The sequence below is a fragment of the Euprymna scolopes genome, chromosome 25, assembly GCF_053919585.1.
Source record: "Euprymna scolopes isolate OS-2025 chromosome 25, ASM5391958v1, whole genome shotgun sequence".
Lineage (NCBI taxonomy): Eukaryota > Metazoa > Mollusca > Cephalopoda > Sepiida > Sepiolidae > Euprymna > Euprymna scolopes.
Genome location: NC_136506.1, coordinates 95,950,746 through 95,964,894, shown reverse-complemented (window position 1 = coordinate 95,964,894; position 14,149 = coordinate 95,950,746). Strand labels below are relative to the sequence as shown.

Genomic DNA, 14,149 nt, shown 5'->3' with positions numbered 1-14,149 from the left:
TTTGAATTTTAGCCGGAAAAATAAGTTCTAGATCAAATTTGAAAAAACGAAATGGAACGCGACAGGTGTAAGTTGACTAAACATTTCCATGCATATACATTTATACAATAAAATTGGTTAATTTTTAAAATTCTGATATCCATCTGTTAGCTCAGATGGTAACAACTAAGGTTGGAGATCTAAGTTTTGCTTTCGATTTTAACTGATATCACCCGAGTCATATTTTTTTACTTTTGAAATTACTACTGTATATTGGTACAATATAATAATCAATAGAGAATTGGCTCTATATTAATACGAAATCTGCATGAATTAAAATATTGTATTTAAGCGTATTTTATGGCTGGGCAACACCAGGCAGTCTTCTAATCTATAATATTACAATGGTAGTGTGAGGTGATTATGGAGAAAATAAATTCAAAGATTAAAAAAACAGCTGAAGATCAAATAAACGTTTAGTAAAAACAAAAAATCTGAAAAAGTAACTTTTTCTTAACAAAAAAAAATGAAAAAGTAACTTTTTTCTTAACAAAAAAAAAAATGAAAAAGTAACTTTTTTCTAAACAAAAAAAATCTGAAAAAGTAACTTTTTTCTTAAAAAAAAAATGAAAAAGTAACTTTTTTCTTAAAAAAAAAAAGATAAATAATGAAGTTTGAGTGAATGAAATGAAGAAAATGTCTTTTAATAACAATTCTGAGATGACTTCACATTTGTTTCTTTAATGTAAATTTGATAATTACAATAAATTTTTATTTGCTACTAATCGAATATTTATTAAACGTGCGATGGTGTGAAATGAAGCCAATTTAAAAAAATAATTTGATTATGAAATTGCATCCACCTGAATACATGTTTCATAAAAAAAGTCGTCCATTTTAATTTTTTATTCATAATGCGAAATAATGAATTTACTTTAAATTTGAAAGGAATTTGGAAACCTTTAAACTGACATAGAAAGTAATTTAAACTAGCTTGTTAAGATAGTCAACAGATCGATTTTTTTTTTAAATGTCATTTTAAGCAAAAAAAGTATTTACTTATGTCAAAAATAGTAATATATTAAAAAAATTAGGAAAATTCATTGAGTAGAAAATTATTTATAGTTAAAAGTAATTTTTACGGAAAATTGCATTTTCCATAGATGTAAACAACTTGGAGATTGCAAATACAGGGGACATACTTATCTATCTTGTCCATAGATGTAAATACCTTGAAGACTGAATACAGGGGACATACTTATCTCCTTTTTCCTGACTGTAATGACTGACATTCTTGTTTTAGCCGATAGCAGTGTTTTTTTTTTTTTTTTTTTTTTTTTTTTTTAAACTAAAAACACAAAAGCAGTTGTTCTGCTCGATGAATTTTTGTGATTTTTGTATATATTACTATTTTCGACACAACAAGTAAGTACTGTTTTTGCTTAAAACCACATTTAAAACTCGATCTGTGAATTCTATCTTAACAAGCACCTAAAATTCTTAGCAAATTCTTATGTTAACAGCTTAAAAGTATAGCTGTAAAAAATATCAACAAAAAACAAGTTTATATTGTACGTATCCGTTATGGAATGAAGTTCTCCAGAAAAAAATGTCACTTAATTTCATCAAGTAGTTTCTTTTTTTACAGCGAAAAAACAATTTATGATACCGAGCAAAAGGTTAAAAAAAACTAGCATTAAAGATGGGGAAGGAGTGTCAGCACTTTAAATTGAGTTATCTCCCTGTGGCGTGTTAAAAAAAATCAAAGATGTCTATCTTCAATGTGCTGTAAATAAAAAAAAACAAACTATCAAATTAAGTGATTTTTTTTTTTTTTTTTTTTTTTTGAGATCTTCAGTCCAAAACAGATACGTACAACATAACCTTTTCCCAATATTTTTTTAATGTGTTGATTAAACTGTACAATTACCAAACTTTCTCTTTCTGAATATTTTGGATTAGGATTTCTAACTGTATAATTCAAACTACTGTTTACCCAATATGAGAAGACTAATCCAAATAATTAAAAGTAAAACATTACTGTAACAAAATTAGTCAGTTTAAAAAGAAATAATTTGATTCAATCAATAATTTAACGACAAAATGATGCTATAATTATTAAATTAAACTTTAAAAATGCTATTTAAAAAAAATAAATCATTTGGTAAAATAAAAATTAGTTAAAAGAAAAAGTAGTTTAAACAAAAGTTAAAATATTCCTGGGCAATACCGATAAACAAATTTATATTATTTAATTGGAATTCATTGAGATGAGTATTTTTAATTTTTTTTATCTCATTGCGGACTATTATTCTCATCTTTTCTTAGTTAGTCAACAACCAAAAAAAGATGAGAATAATAGTCCGCAATAAAAAAAATTAATAAATAAAACTCATCTCAATGAATTGCAATTAAATAATATATACCATTCGGTACGGACGCGACCATGAAAGATCAGATAATAAATAAACATGAATTTATAAAACCAAAAATTCAACCTTGAAAGCCTTCGGGGCCCGTGGCGCAGTTGGTAGACATTGAATCTCTACAGTTCCACGTGAGAATTGTCTGAAGATAGCGGTTTCAATCCTACCCAAAGCCGGCCAGAGGCTTACTTGGTCAAAACATGGTGAGACGACAACAACTATGGAAGGCAGTAATTGCAGTCAAGAGATTCAGAGTTCCTATCCGTCGCGGTTACTACCTGAAGAAGGCCAGAGGAATAGTTGGCCGAAACGTTGTGAAACTAAGAAAAGATGGATAATAGTCCGCAATAAAATAATAACAAAAAAAAAAATTTCTTTGTTTTATTTTTTTCTATTTGAAAGCCAGTTTGAATTACTTCCTCTTTGACAGTTTGTGTTTTTTCCAAATTCCTTTCAAATATGGCCACCATAAAAAGGTTTAAATATTAAAGACAAGAAACAGAAAGAAAAAATAATTATAAAAAAACTTTTTGCAGGTCGACTGAGAAACAGGAAAAGAAAAACAAAAAAGGCAAAAGTTCAACTTCTTCAACGAACAATAGCAAAGGGAAGAGCGGGAAAGATTCTGTCGTGACAACATCACCCTCCTCCTCATCATCAGATACTTCTCCATCTGAAAGCAAAAAAACACCAACACAGAGGAAATCTGACGTCCCCCTTTCTGGAGGACCTCTAGGGTAAGCTCTGTTTTTAGCATCGCATTAGAATTTTTGGCGCTTCTACAGAATTGGGACGAGATTTTGTAGTCAATAAATGTAGTTTTTCAGATAAAAACTGGTTTCAACTGATTTATTTATTTTTTTTTTTTGGTAATTCTAGTAAGTTACAATAGTAGCTTCCAAACTATGCAGTCGAAATTACCTGAATATTGCTGAATTATTAAACAAAACAACTTTAATCGTGTTAGCAGGTGAAAAATTGCCGCCATCTTGTTTAAATCAAAACGGAAAATTACCTCCCTTTTGAAATCTGTGTCTTACGATCGTTTTCATCAAATTCTATTTTTTATTTTCTTTAATAAATGATTTTCTTCCTCGTTGATTTTCGTAATTTTTGGATATAATCATCTTAAAAATATGAGGAATACGTAGATACCATTGTTTTCATTTGAAATTCAGTTTTGCGATTTCCGAAATTTCGTCCGAATAGTGTAGAAGCACTAAATTTTCTTTTCTTGTCATTTAAAAAAAATTTTTGGTTACCTGAAAGGAAGGATTGAAATTAGTAATTCACTTCTGTTCGTTTGTTTGCACTTGTCTCAATAACCATGCCTTGGATTTTTTTTTTTTTAATTTTGCATAAACATTAGTCATGGTGAAAGTAAATTTTTGCCAGAAGGGATTTATCGGGATAACTGGTTGCCCCAAAATCGTTTGTCCATCTGTTCACACTTTTCTCAATAACAACGCCTTGAGTTTTTAAAAATATTTTCCACAAACATTAGTCATGGTGAAAGTAAATTTTTGCCAGGACAGATTTTCCGAGATAACTCTGATTGCCCTCTCCCCTCACCATGGGGTATTATAGGGGTAAAATTGCCCCCAAATTGTTCATTTGTTCGCACTTTTCTCAATAACCTTGCCTTGAATTTTTTTTTTTCACAAACATTAGTCATTGTGAATGTAAATTTTTCACTTGTGGAGGGAGACTCTGCATGCTTGGCTCGTTTAAAAATGGCGCTTGTATAGTATTGGTCATAGGTGAAAATCACATTCCAAAAAAACGCTTTGATATACTTTTGTATAATACAGAAATAAGTATCCTCAGCAAAAATTAGGGACCAAGAAGAAAATAAGGACCCCAACCAATGTGAGACAAAGAGAAATAAAAGAACAGATTTCGTTTGACATTGGTTAACTTTTATATACTCATATGGTCTCTGTAAACAAGTAGTATAAAATAACCAACTTGTTTTGATTTTCACAAAAATTTGTTTTACTTTTTTTTTTTCCTCATGTGAAGTGGGTTTTTTTACAAAACTTTTTAATAAAACTATTTGAACTTAAAAACAATAAAATAAAAAGTGAAATGCCTGCCATTAAAGTTTGCTTTTAGTGGATTTTCCTTAAGAAAAAAGAAATGCTTGCCATTAAAAAGTTTGAGGTCAAACCCGTGTCAACTAAAATCTGTCCTTTTATTTTTCTCTTTGGCTCGCATCAGTTGGAGTCCTTATTCTCTTCTTGGTCTAAAATTAGCAAAAGATGGTAGAAAATTAATTACAAATAAAATCAAGTTTATCATTAATTACATTTATCTTTATCGTTAATTTAATTCAGGATTTTATTAAAAATGTACGACGAAAATTATGCTACTCCTGCTGTTTGTCGCATAGAAACGTGTAAAGTTGCTTGAATCAACAGAAGCTGATCGGACATTTTAGTCATGCCGGATTTTGGTTATATATAACAAGGTTTACTAAAATTATACCACTTAATGTACGATTATTTGCTCCTACTGCTGATTTGCTATTAAAGCAACCTCGGCACAAACGAATTACATGGTTTATCAACGCAAAATATTGTAAAAATCTGTTGTGGTATTAAAATAAATAATAAAATGAATTTACTTGCAAATTTCAATCGAGGTGTTATTTTTTTGGCAAATATATTTTTAGATTCATATGAACAAGTATTTACAAAAATTCAATTATGTTTTTTAATATATTCTCTCTTAAGGCAGAGGGTAAATGGATACATAAGTGTTTATTTACATAATGAACTTCTTAAAGAGTGAAACAATTTTTTCCAATTCTATGCCACTTTTTTCGGTTTTTCTTTTTTTTTTTTTTTTCATTAAAAATCTAAAAAAAAAATAAACAAGTTTATTTTTTTTTTTTAGATTAGTCGTGACTTGATTTTACCAATTATTGACAAATAAAAATTAAACATGATTTATTTATGTACGTCTAATTAAATCCGAAAAGACAGACAATTATTTGGCACACTGTATTGGAAAAAAATAATTAGCCAAAGCAACTTCTACATTTTCAAGTATAATTTAAAAAACAAAACAAACAAAAAACAAACAATAGTCGATAATAAGGATTTCTTCTACTTTTTACAGAGATTTTCTAGCGTTATATTGTTATTGTGTTAGAAAATTCTAATTTTTGAAGAAAAAGATCACTTGTAAAATTTACCCCCCCCCCAAAAAAAAAGACTCTGTTGAAAGTTGACTTTGACTAATTTTTTTTTTTTTTTTTAATGTTTTATTTCAATAAATAAATTTAATTTTTTAACAAAGATTAAAAACTAAAAAAAAAGTAGCACACTGGGTTGAAAAAAGTCTAAGAATTGGCCAAAAATAATCGCGACTGACTAAAGTCGTTTTATTGTTTATTTTAATAACATTTTTGTACTAATGGACTCGGATCGCTTGTGTAAGAGGGAATATTTAATAAAATTTGGGAGTTTTCGTTAGTAAATATCTTTTAGATAAGGACTTAAGATATTTACCAAAAGTAACCTCTTAAAACTGAGTAAATTCGTTTTATTGTTTATTACGGGAATGTTTTACAATCTTTTACGCTGACGGACCCAGTCGATTGCCTGTGTCAAAGTTGCTTTAATAATCAGCGGTGGCAATTAACTGTACATTGATCAAACATAATTTTTAGTAAAACTTTTAAATTCATACGTTTTATTGAACTTTCATTTTTACTTGTTTAATGACATTGAAATTATCTCCCTTGTTTCATGGGTACTTTCAGTACTTCTGCTCTTATCAATGGCGGAACAGAAAAATACAAGACTGTTTTTTATTTTTAATACAAGTTTTTGTCAGTCTTCTATCTTTTTTTTTTTTTTTTTTTTTTTTTTTAAGAAATATAACTTTATATTATTTAATTATTGGATTTCTTTTTTGAGATGAGTAATTTGTATATTTTATTTATTTATTTGCAGACTATTATCCTCCTCTTTTATAGTTGTTTCACAATGTTTTGACCAACTATTCAGATATGAAGATGCAGTTGAAGATTCAGCATTCCTATCCCGTCGCGGTTAACTTGACAAAGGCCAGGGGAATAGTTGACCGAAACGTTATGAAATAACAATAAAGATGAGGATAATAGTCCAAAATAAATAAAATACAACCTTGTTTGATTTGTGAAATATCAAAATTGTTGCATATAACGTCAGATGCTCAAATTCATTTCAAGTTGGGGTCATTTCAACCCCCCCCCCCTGAATTTTGTGACTATCATGAGACACATTATTTGGTTAATTAAAAAAAATATTGTTATTTTTGATGGAATTAAGATGTTTTATTTCAATGTCAACTTGCTTTATTTGACCTCTATGATAAAAACCTATATCATACATTTTAGACTTGTACATAAAAGTTGAAATGGTATACAAATAAGTTTTTGGTGCAAACATATCAAATCTTAAAATTTGAACTTTGTCAGTATCAGGGAAAGTTTTTGGTAAAGATCATAAACTTTCAACTTTGAGACATAAAACTGGTATTATTAATTTTATTTCATGAAAATTTTTAAGTGTTACAAATTTGAACAAAAATTTGGATATTTTTTTTTTATTTTTTTTATTTAAAAATTTATTTTTTATTTTTCTCTTTTGATTTATGGGATCACTTTTTATAGTGAATAATTTCATGATTATTCATAGAACATTGGTAGATCAATTTGCAGAAGTCAACAGTTGAGCAATGAAATCCAAATGAAATGTCTTGCTAAGTTGACTTCTATTTCTTCTTTATTGTAGAAATCCTAATTATACAGTTTTTGGTGGCAGTCCATATTTCCAAAGTTTAAGTGCATCAGGACCTGTGTCAATTTCTGGGTTCAACCAGACAAGTAAGATATTCAATGACTTTAAAAAACTTTATTATTCTGTTAATCTATTAGATAAAGGTAAGTAATGTGTCCAGTCTAAACTGTAAAAGTAATGATTCACTTACAAACTTTACACACATTTGTAAAAAAAAAAACATTAAAGAATATAACTTTTGTTAAGATGTTAACAAGATTGCGGAGACATTATTCTATTAAATTTAAAAAAAGATAAATAAAAAAATGAACACAAAAACAAATGATTGATTTTTGTTATTGAAAATTCAATTAATAGAATTTTTGTTATTGAAAATTCAATTAATAGAATTTTTGTTATTGAAAATTCAATTAATAGAATTTTTGTTATTGAAAATTCAATTAATAGAATTTTTGTTATTGAAAATTCAATTAATAGAATTTTTGTTATTGAAAATTCAATTAATAGAATTTTTGTTATTGAAAATTCAATTAATAGAATTTTTGTTATTGAAAATTCAATTAATAGAATTTTTGTTATTGAAAATTCAATTAATAGAATTTTTGTTATTGAAAATTCAATTAATAGAATTTTTGTTATTGAAAATTCAATTAATAGAATTTTTGTTATTGAAAATTCAATTAATAGAATTTTTGTTATTGAAAATTCAATTAATAGAATTTTTGTTATTGAAAATTCAATTAATAGAATTTTTGTTATTGAAAATTCAATTAATAGAATTTTTGTTATTGAAAATTCAATTAATAGAATTAAAGTTTCTGATTCATTATTGTTGAGAATTCTAATTCAGATGTGAAAGAATTCAGATAATGTGAGAGAATATCAATGTGATTACTAAATCATTTATAGGGAAATCGGTTTTGTCATTATTGATCCCAAACAATTCATTTTTACTTTAAATTTTAGTAATTAAATAAAAAGAGTGAAACATCAAAAATAAGTTATAGTACGTTTAACCATTTAGATGATATGAAGAAAAAATCTAAAAGAAAAAAAAAAAAAAATTAATATAAATTTAGAATTGTGCTAAGGGAGATAACTGCATTTTTTCTTTTTTAATATAAAAAAAAAATTGTAAGATGTCCTATTTTTACTATAGGTAAGGAAAGATGGTAAAACTGGGTTATCTCCCTTCACATTATTCTGGAGTTATTTATATTGGACATTTTCTTTTTGCCTGGATGATTAAATTTATTTTTACTAAAGTTGTTTAAGAACCATTGCTCTTTACCCAATGAGGCTCAAACACATTTCACTCTTTAATTTGGGTAATGCCATATCTGATCAGGTTGATGTGGTAGATTTTTTTCATTTTAAAGTTAAATGATTGAATGGGGAGTTCTGTCTAGAATTCCATGTAGATTCCCGAGTTCAACAAGATGCATCTGAGGAAGACCGAAACATTGGGCAAGTGACACTCAAGATGAGAACAGTGGTCTAAATAATATAAAAAAACAAAACAAAATTACAATAAAGGTGTTGACAGGTTTTCGAACATTCAAAGAAAGTAAAATCTTTTTGCTATTTTTCTTGTCTGGCATCTTTCAGCGGTGAAAATCTTTGATTAGCCCGCTGCTCAACTTCCTACCTGTAATTGTTGGTAGCTAGTTAATAGATTCATTACAACCTGGACACCTGTCTGTGACATGTGCAAAGACGTCTTTGTTTTGAGGGCAGTCATTGATACATCAAGTTACCTGTAAATATTAATTCTGGAATGTTGGGTATTCACGTCTTTGTGCCGGGTGAACTGTGCTGACAGGTTATTATTTTTGAAATAAGAATGTCTTTGGCTGCAAGACAGTCTTATGCTCGTACGTAATTGGTCTTTACAAAAAACAAATACATTGAAGACAAGATAAGTCTGCTGCAAATAAGGTGGACTCCCTTTATCATGCTAGAAAATTACTTACACCAGAGAATATCCTATATCTTTACAAAGCCACAATTTGCCCATGCATCTGGGTTGGTGCATCTACTACTAGTCTTTCACTCTTAGACAGGGTCCAAAAAAGAGTCTCAAATCTACCAGGTCTCGCACTATCGTCAAAGCTCCAACCTCTGTCCCATCACCTCAGTGCTGCATCTCTGTCTCTGTTCTACAAGTACTGTAATGGAATGGGTTCTTAGCACTTGGGCCTCTATGCTATTACGTTTTTATCCCTACGTTGGATTACCCTCTCCAGTTTCCTGCTTCCTTAACTGCACTAACCTGTGGAAGTTTAACTGTAAGGTGAAACAATCGAAGCAAGTACGAGGTGGCTTCAATAAGTTTCCAAACATTTTTGTATGGGCATTTATAATTGTTGTAGAACTGCACGCCTGTGGAACTCTCTTCGGTTTGCCTGCTTTCCAGCTGACTACAATCTGATTGTCTTCAAGTCCAATGTAAACAAGTTCTTGATGAACCGTCTCCCTAAGTAATCCAATTTACAAAATTTCCACTACTTATGTTTACTACGCTATAATCATATTGACTAATGTATACCCATTAACCGTTATCCTCGAGTAGCCTCTGGGCCTTGATAAGTGGTGTTTCTTGTGTTAAAAAAAAAAAAAGATACATCCTGTATATATTCTGATACACTTAATTTTTATTTTATTTAAAGATTTAGAAAATAATGGTACATTCACATCAGTGATGCCAGGAGCACATTTACCTGTCAACATGGAACAGGGAACCTCTCCTAATCTGACACGTAAGTATACGAAAAAGAACAAGCAGTTCTCATTGGATTTTTGAACATTTTGCCAGATATAATTGAATTTTCTTTTCGATATTTAAATCAAATTTAGAAATGCAATATTTAAATCAAATTTAGAAATGTGGAAGGAATAAAAATAACTAAAAAAAAAAATGTGGACAAGGAGATGTGATAAACAGTTTCATTTGATTAATATCCCCTCTCCATTTTTAAATAAGAGTTTATTAAAGTAACAAACAAAATAATCTTTCATTTATTGTTTTCGCTGAATTTACCAGAACACCAGTTTTGCTAGTTTTTTTTTTTTTTTTTTTTTTTCCACTGCTGCTTATTAATTTCTGAATGGCCTTGTACTTTTTAAACTAAATATGGTAAAATATAATATATATTATTAGTGATTCCAATATTTTTCCTGATTCTGATACAATTACTGATTTCAATTCTGATTGTTTTAAAATTTTTGATTAAAGAGTTTTTTTTTTTTTGTTTTTTTTTTGTGTGTGTGTGTGTGTAGTGATTGGGGGGGGGGATCAGAGTCCGCGTGCGTATATTTTTCAAATGTAAAAATAGACTTATGGGTGTTACCTGTAAATTTTTGTTTTATTGGTGGTTTAAGATCATGAAATATTGTTTCATCAATAATAAGAACCATAGAAAATTACTTTAAACAAAGAAATGAAGAAAATAAAACTAATCATTCTTAGCATCAGAAAATAGGGACAATATTTTCTGCTACTGGTTCCAATACTCCCAAAAGTACCAATATTTTGTTTCGATTCTGATTAATCGTCCCACCACTGTGTGTGTGTGAGACAAGGTTGTGGAGTCGGATGGTAAAAGTCCGACTCCTAGAATAACGACTCCGACTCCTTTGATATGTTGGACTCTGACTCCTTGACGGAAATCTATTCTGCAGATCCATATACCAGCCTCTCACACCTATTCAGCAAGCAATTTATAATTGCTTTTCATATATATTATTTCTTTACATTCACCGGTATAATATGATAAATATACTCACATATACACTCAACCAGCTTTATAGAATAAGTTAAGATTACAAAGGAATAAAAAAAAAATTTACAATGGAATTTTATGCTATCGATTCAAAAGGGAATACAATATTTAGTGATAGGGAAACCTATTTCAGCCATGGCATTTCGAAGCCAAATGCGTCTCATCAGAAGAGAGGATTAAAGACGCATATACAAAGAAGAAATTTTTTAAAAGATAATATTGCCTTTATGGAAAGAGGATCAAAGGAAAAACAGAAAAAAAGCTATAAAGGTCTGTAGTAGCATGGGTTGCTTCTTATTGAAATACCATTATTTTATTGGTATTCCAATAAAATATTTCTGTTATATATATATTGAACTTTTTCTGGTGTTTGTTTATTATCAATAATGATTATTAAACTCAATTTTTTTCTATTTCCATTATTTAGGTTATAATTTGTTTAGTTTATATAAGTTAAGTTGCTGACCTATTAATTTCTTCATTGCACTATTCTAAAATCTTCATATTAAATTCAGCATTCTATTTCCACACTTACAATTCACTATTAAGATATTCCTTAATTTTTATAAGCATTATTTTAATCAGGTTTGAATATATGAATTTATTTATATGAAGAAAGCTTTGCATAATATCTTCCTTTTTGTTGAAAATTTCCTCTTAAGGATTCAGATAATATCTCACTACTGATGCAATTCTCTATCTATATAAAAGCCAAGAATGTCCAAGGATGGAATACTGTTGCCATATCTGGGCAGGAGCTGCTAAAAACAGCCTATCCTGCCTTGACAGATTACAAAATAGACTTCGTGGCTTAGTGGAGGATGCCCTTTTCTCTACCCTGCAACCTCTCTCCCATAGAAGAGACGTTGCGAGCCTGTCCTGTATATATGTGTGTGGTATTATTTATGCTCGTGATCATTTACCAGCCTATGAGCACTTTCAAATCTTCCATGGCAATTGCCACTTCAAGCTATATATTCTTTTTCCTTTGTTTCCCCCCCCCCCCCACCATCTATTATTGCATTTGTCCATTCTCATAAGCCTTCCATTACAATATTAGGGGAAAAAAGCTCAAAAAGTGTTGATTTTTCTTCATCTTTCTGAGTTTCAGATAACAACACTATTCATTGCGTCTACATATACTCCGTCCAGCAGAATATTACTATGAAGCAGTTGTACTTGACTCGCACATTGTTCCTGCAAGCAAAGCACTATCCCTGGATAAGGAATGTTCTAACATTTTCCACTCTTTCAAGAACATCCCAGGAACGAGATCCTCTTCTGGAAGCTTTTTTGTCACCTGAAAAGGAAGCTTAAGAAAGTCTTCCAGTTAATAAAGTTGCATCCATTGCGCTTTTGAAAAACTGACATTTGGGTTTGCTATATCAGTCAGACAGGCTTCAATGCAACAATCTGTTTTTCTATGTTGTAAGTGTTACCTCGGTTCCTTTTCCAACTTTTAAGAATGACATCAAGCTTTGGTGTTCTTGCTGAAATAGCAACTTTTCTGACTTTGGCTATAAGATTATTGGCTGATACTCTTTAAAAGCATCGTTCACTGCAAGTTAGTGTGTATGAACACAACAATGATGTTCAATTTCTGAAATGCAGAACCAAAATACCAAAGCCCGTCTATTCTATGAAATTTTTTTTTTTTTTTTTTTTTTTTTTTTTTTTAAAGCTCCAACATTAGCAAATGAAGGTGCAGCCCCAGCTGGGATTGGATGTCTCTTAGGCCCTCCAAAGATTTTTCCTTCTATTCACAATGTAAAGATGCCAGATGAGAACATGGGGTAAGTTTTTCATCATTTCAGTTTTTGCTGTCAGTGACTGATGTTTTTGGCCCAAATTTAAACAGCAACTGATATTTGCTTGGCATAAAATAATTGTTCTGTGACTTGTGGAAGCAGAAAGCGACTGATTACCTGGCCTTACAGTGACTGATTTTTTTTTTTTTTATTGTAAAAAAAAAAAAAAAAAAATAGCAACTGTCTGATCTTTACTTTTTCATAACTTAAGCAGTTGCTGGTCTTTTTCCCCCCTCAACTTAAACCGTTTCTAATTTTTTTTTTTTTTTTTGTAAAAAAACAAAAAAAAAAATAGCAACTGTCTGATCTTTACTTTTTCATAACTTAAGCAGTTGCTGTTTCCCCCCCCCCCCAACTTAAACCGTTTCTAATCTTTTTTTTTTTTTTCCTTTTAACTTTTCTCAATATTTACGCTATATGAACTCATTGGATTTAATTTTTTTGTTAAAAACACGATTTTGAATTTTTCAGAAATGGATTAGCTCAAACCATGGAACAGTTGCTAGAGCACCAATGGGACTTAGGGTCACAATTCCTGATGGAACAAGGTCAACATTTTGATAGTAAGTTTCTCTAAATTTCTTAGAATAATTATTAAAAATAAGAAAAAGTATTGTCTCTATCTTTGTTTTGATTTTGAAGAAAAATCTTAAAATTCACTTTTTTAAAGGAACAGGACAGTTAATCTATTATAATATCTAAAATGTTAAACTGCCATAACACATGTAAACTCTCGAGCCATATTCTTGGACGATTTGCAATTAGAAACTAGTAATGAAAGACTTGTCAACTTTACTGCAGCAAACCAAATGACTGACCAACACGATTTTAAATCCTGTATAAATCTCATTTTTAATTTTGTGGTTCTCTTTACCTATTCCTAACCCTGGGAGCTAAATTAACTGTTTATTTAATGGAAACGTAAGTGTCAACAACAAAAAAACACAATGTTATATAATGTATTGTGTATAAGATTTATATAGGGAGAAGTTCAACAGAATGTATAAACAAGCAAACAAACTGTAAAATATGGAGACAGAATCAAATGGAAAACTTTTTAATAAATTAATATTGTGTTTCTTTAATAATAATATGATTTTGAAAGTAAAAGATTTTTGATACCCTTTTGTATGGTGGACAAATCCGAGGAAAAAGAGCAAAAAGTAGTGAAAAATGAAGACGGATGGGTGGAATGTGGGGTTTACAATAGTTGTCAGCAGAAGTTGATGAGTGATCGTTAGTGATGGGTGATGGCATCATTCTTGTTAGGACAAGTGGGAGGTCAGTAAAGGACAAAGTAAAAAAAAAAAATAAAAAAAGAAAAGTTTATGCAGTTGTTTAGTCTTCAAGGTCAGAGTTAGACA

The 14,149-nt window shown here is 29.5% G+C and overlaps 1 protein-coding gene across 4 annotated transcripts in view; it reads left to right on the top strand.

Moving 5' to 3' along the window:
- The window catches only part of LOC145247532 (zinc finger protein zfp-1-like), a 142,053-nt gene that overhangs the window by 109,874 nt on the left and 18,030 nt on the right, over positions 1-14,149 (top strand). For all 4 annotated transcript variants that reach the window (XM_080109364.1, XM_080109362.1, XM_080109363.1 and 1 more), the window contains 5 exons: positions 2,942-3,142; positions 7,190-7,281; positions 9,865-9,954; positions 12,659-12,770; positions 13,257-13,348. In XM_080109364.1, the coding sequence (XP_079965490.1) occupies positions 2,942-3,142; positions 7,190-7,281; positions 9,865-9,954; positions 12,659-12,770; positions 13,257-13,348 (587 nt within the window). The remainder of the gene's footprint in view (positions 1-2,941; positions 3,143-7,189; positions 7,282-9,864; positions 9,955-12,658; positions 12,771-13,256; positions 13,349-14,149) is intronic.